This window comes from Hypanus sabinus, unplaced genomic scaffold (genome assembly GCF_030144855.1).
Source record: "Hypanus sabinus isolate sHypSab1 unplaced genomic scaffold, sHypSab1.hap1 scaffold_234, whole genome shotgun sequence".
In the NCBI taxonomy this organism is placed as follows: Eukaryota; Metazoa; Chordata; class Chondrichthyes; order Myliobatiformes; family Dasyatidae; genus Hypanus; species Hypanus sabinus.
In genome coordinates this window covers 441,067-442,479 of record NW_026780455.1, presented here as the reverse complement: position 1 = coordinate 442,479, position 1,413 = coordinate 441,067, and the positions used below count along the sequence as shown (strand labels likewise).

The 1,413-nt window shown below is 50.5% G+C and overlaps 1 gene segment (V, D, J or C); it reads left to right on the top strand.

The window, feature by feature from the left end:
- Positions 1-275: 275 nt before the first annotated feature.
- Positions 276-1,185, top strand: LOC132387912 (T cell receptor beta variable 30-like). The segment is given in 2 exon segments: positions 276-393; positions 875-1,185. Coding segments are annotated over 2 exon segments (429 nt in total).
- Positions 1,186-1,413: the final 228 nt, after the last annotated feature.

The window sequence follows — 1,413 nt, the reverse complement described above, 5'->3', positions numbered from 1 at the left end:
CGGCGAGGTGCAGTATCGAACGTGGTTCTTCTTGGTAGATTTTCTCCCCAAGAGGCCAATGATTTGATGTCTCCCTTTTAACAAATGACAAAGTATTTTATGACAGATAAATATGTAACGCGCTTGTCAGAGTGACCCCCTGTGGGGTCCTTCAGTTCTGCCACGAAGCTCTGAGAGGATATCGGGGGTTTCTTGTAGGATGCGAGGGGAATTGAACTCAGAACAAATGTGTGCTTGTTAAACGGCATTTTACCCCGGTTCCTCACTGCGGTTCGATGGATCAGATTTTGCCCGAGTTCGAGTACGTGTGCATCAGCGCCTTCGTGCGTTTGGGTGTCTCATCTCATAGCAGATTCGTTGTGATGATCGCAGAGCGGCCGGTGTCTTTCGAGAGTACAAGCCCCTTCTCCCGCAGAAATTGTGTTTGCTTGTCAGCGCTACAAGAAAGAAAAAGGTGGGCGGGGGAGATGGAGAGAGAGAGAGAGAGAGAGAGAGAGAGAGAGAGAGAGAGAGAGAGAGAGAGAGAGAGAGAGAGAGAGAGAGAGAGAGAGAGAGAGAGAGAGAGAGAGAGAGAGAGAGAGAGGAGAGATGATGAGAGCCGAGAGAGGGGACGAGAGCGCGAGAGATGAGAGAGAGAGATGAGTTGAGTTAGGCTATTCAGCCCCTCGAGTCTGACCCCACCATCGGCCATGGTCATCGGGTGAGGATCGTACATCACGCCTATTGCACATCGCACAATAGTGCGAATCTCCGGGTTAATCGGAGAGTGGCCATGGTCTGTCGATAACACCAAACTCTTCCATCTGTCTTGCTTCCGCGCCCTTTGATGATCAATTGAGAGAAATTGGAGTCTAATCTGATTTCTGTCCCACAGGGATTCTGACCGCCTACGTGGAGCAATCGCCTTCCTCCCTGTCAGTCGCAGAGGGAGAGCCGGCCACTCTCTCGTGTACGCTGCTGAATACGGGCTATCCAAATATGTACTGGTACAGACAGCGATCCGGCCGGGCAATTGATGTTCTCTTCTATTCTGCTGGGCAAGGTTTAGCTATGAACTACACATCTGATTCCTACGCGGCGACAAGACCCAGCGATACGCTGTTTAAACTGGAACTGAGGCGGGCATCGTCCTCCCACTCCGCCGTCTACTTCTGCGCTTGTAGTAGCGCACAGAGCTTGAAGTAAAGGGTCTCTCAGTACAAAAACCTTCCTGTTTATCACAGGGATGTTTCAGAGTTCATGTTACACCACTAGGTGGCAGCACAGGATGGTGTTTGACAGCCACTTTATTCTGTCTCGAAACGGCAAACACTTGTCCAGCTTTCTCCTCCTACTCCAGTAACCCCCGATATCACAGAGACAAGAATTCTACTTGACTATGGCAACTGCTCTACAGTTACCAGCAGGAAACTC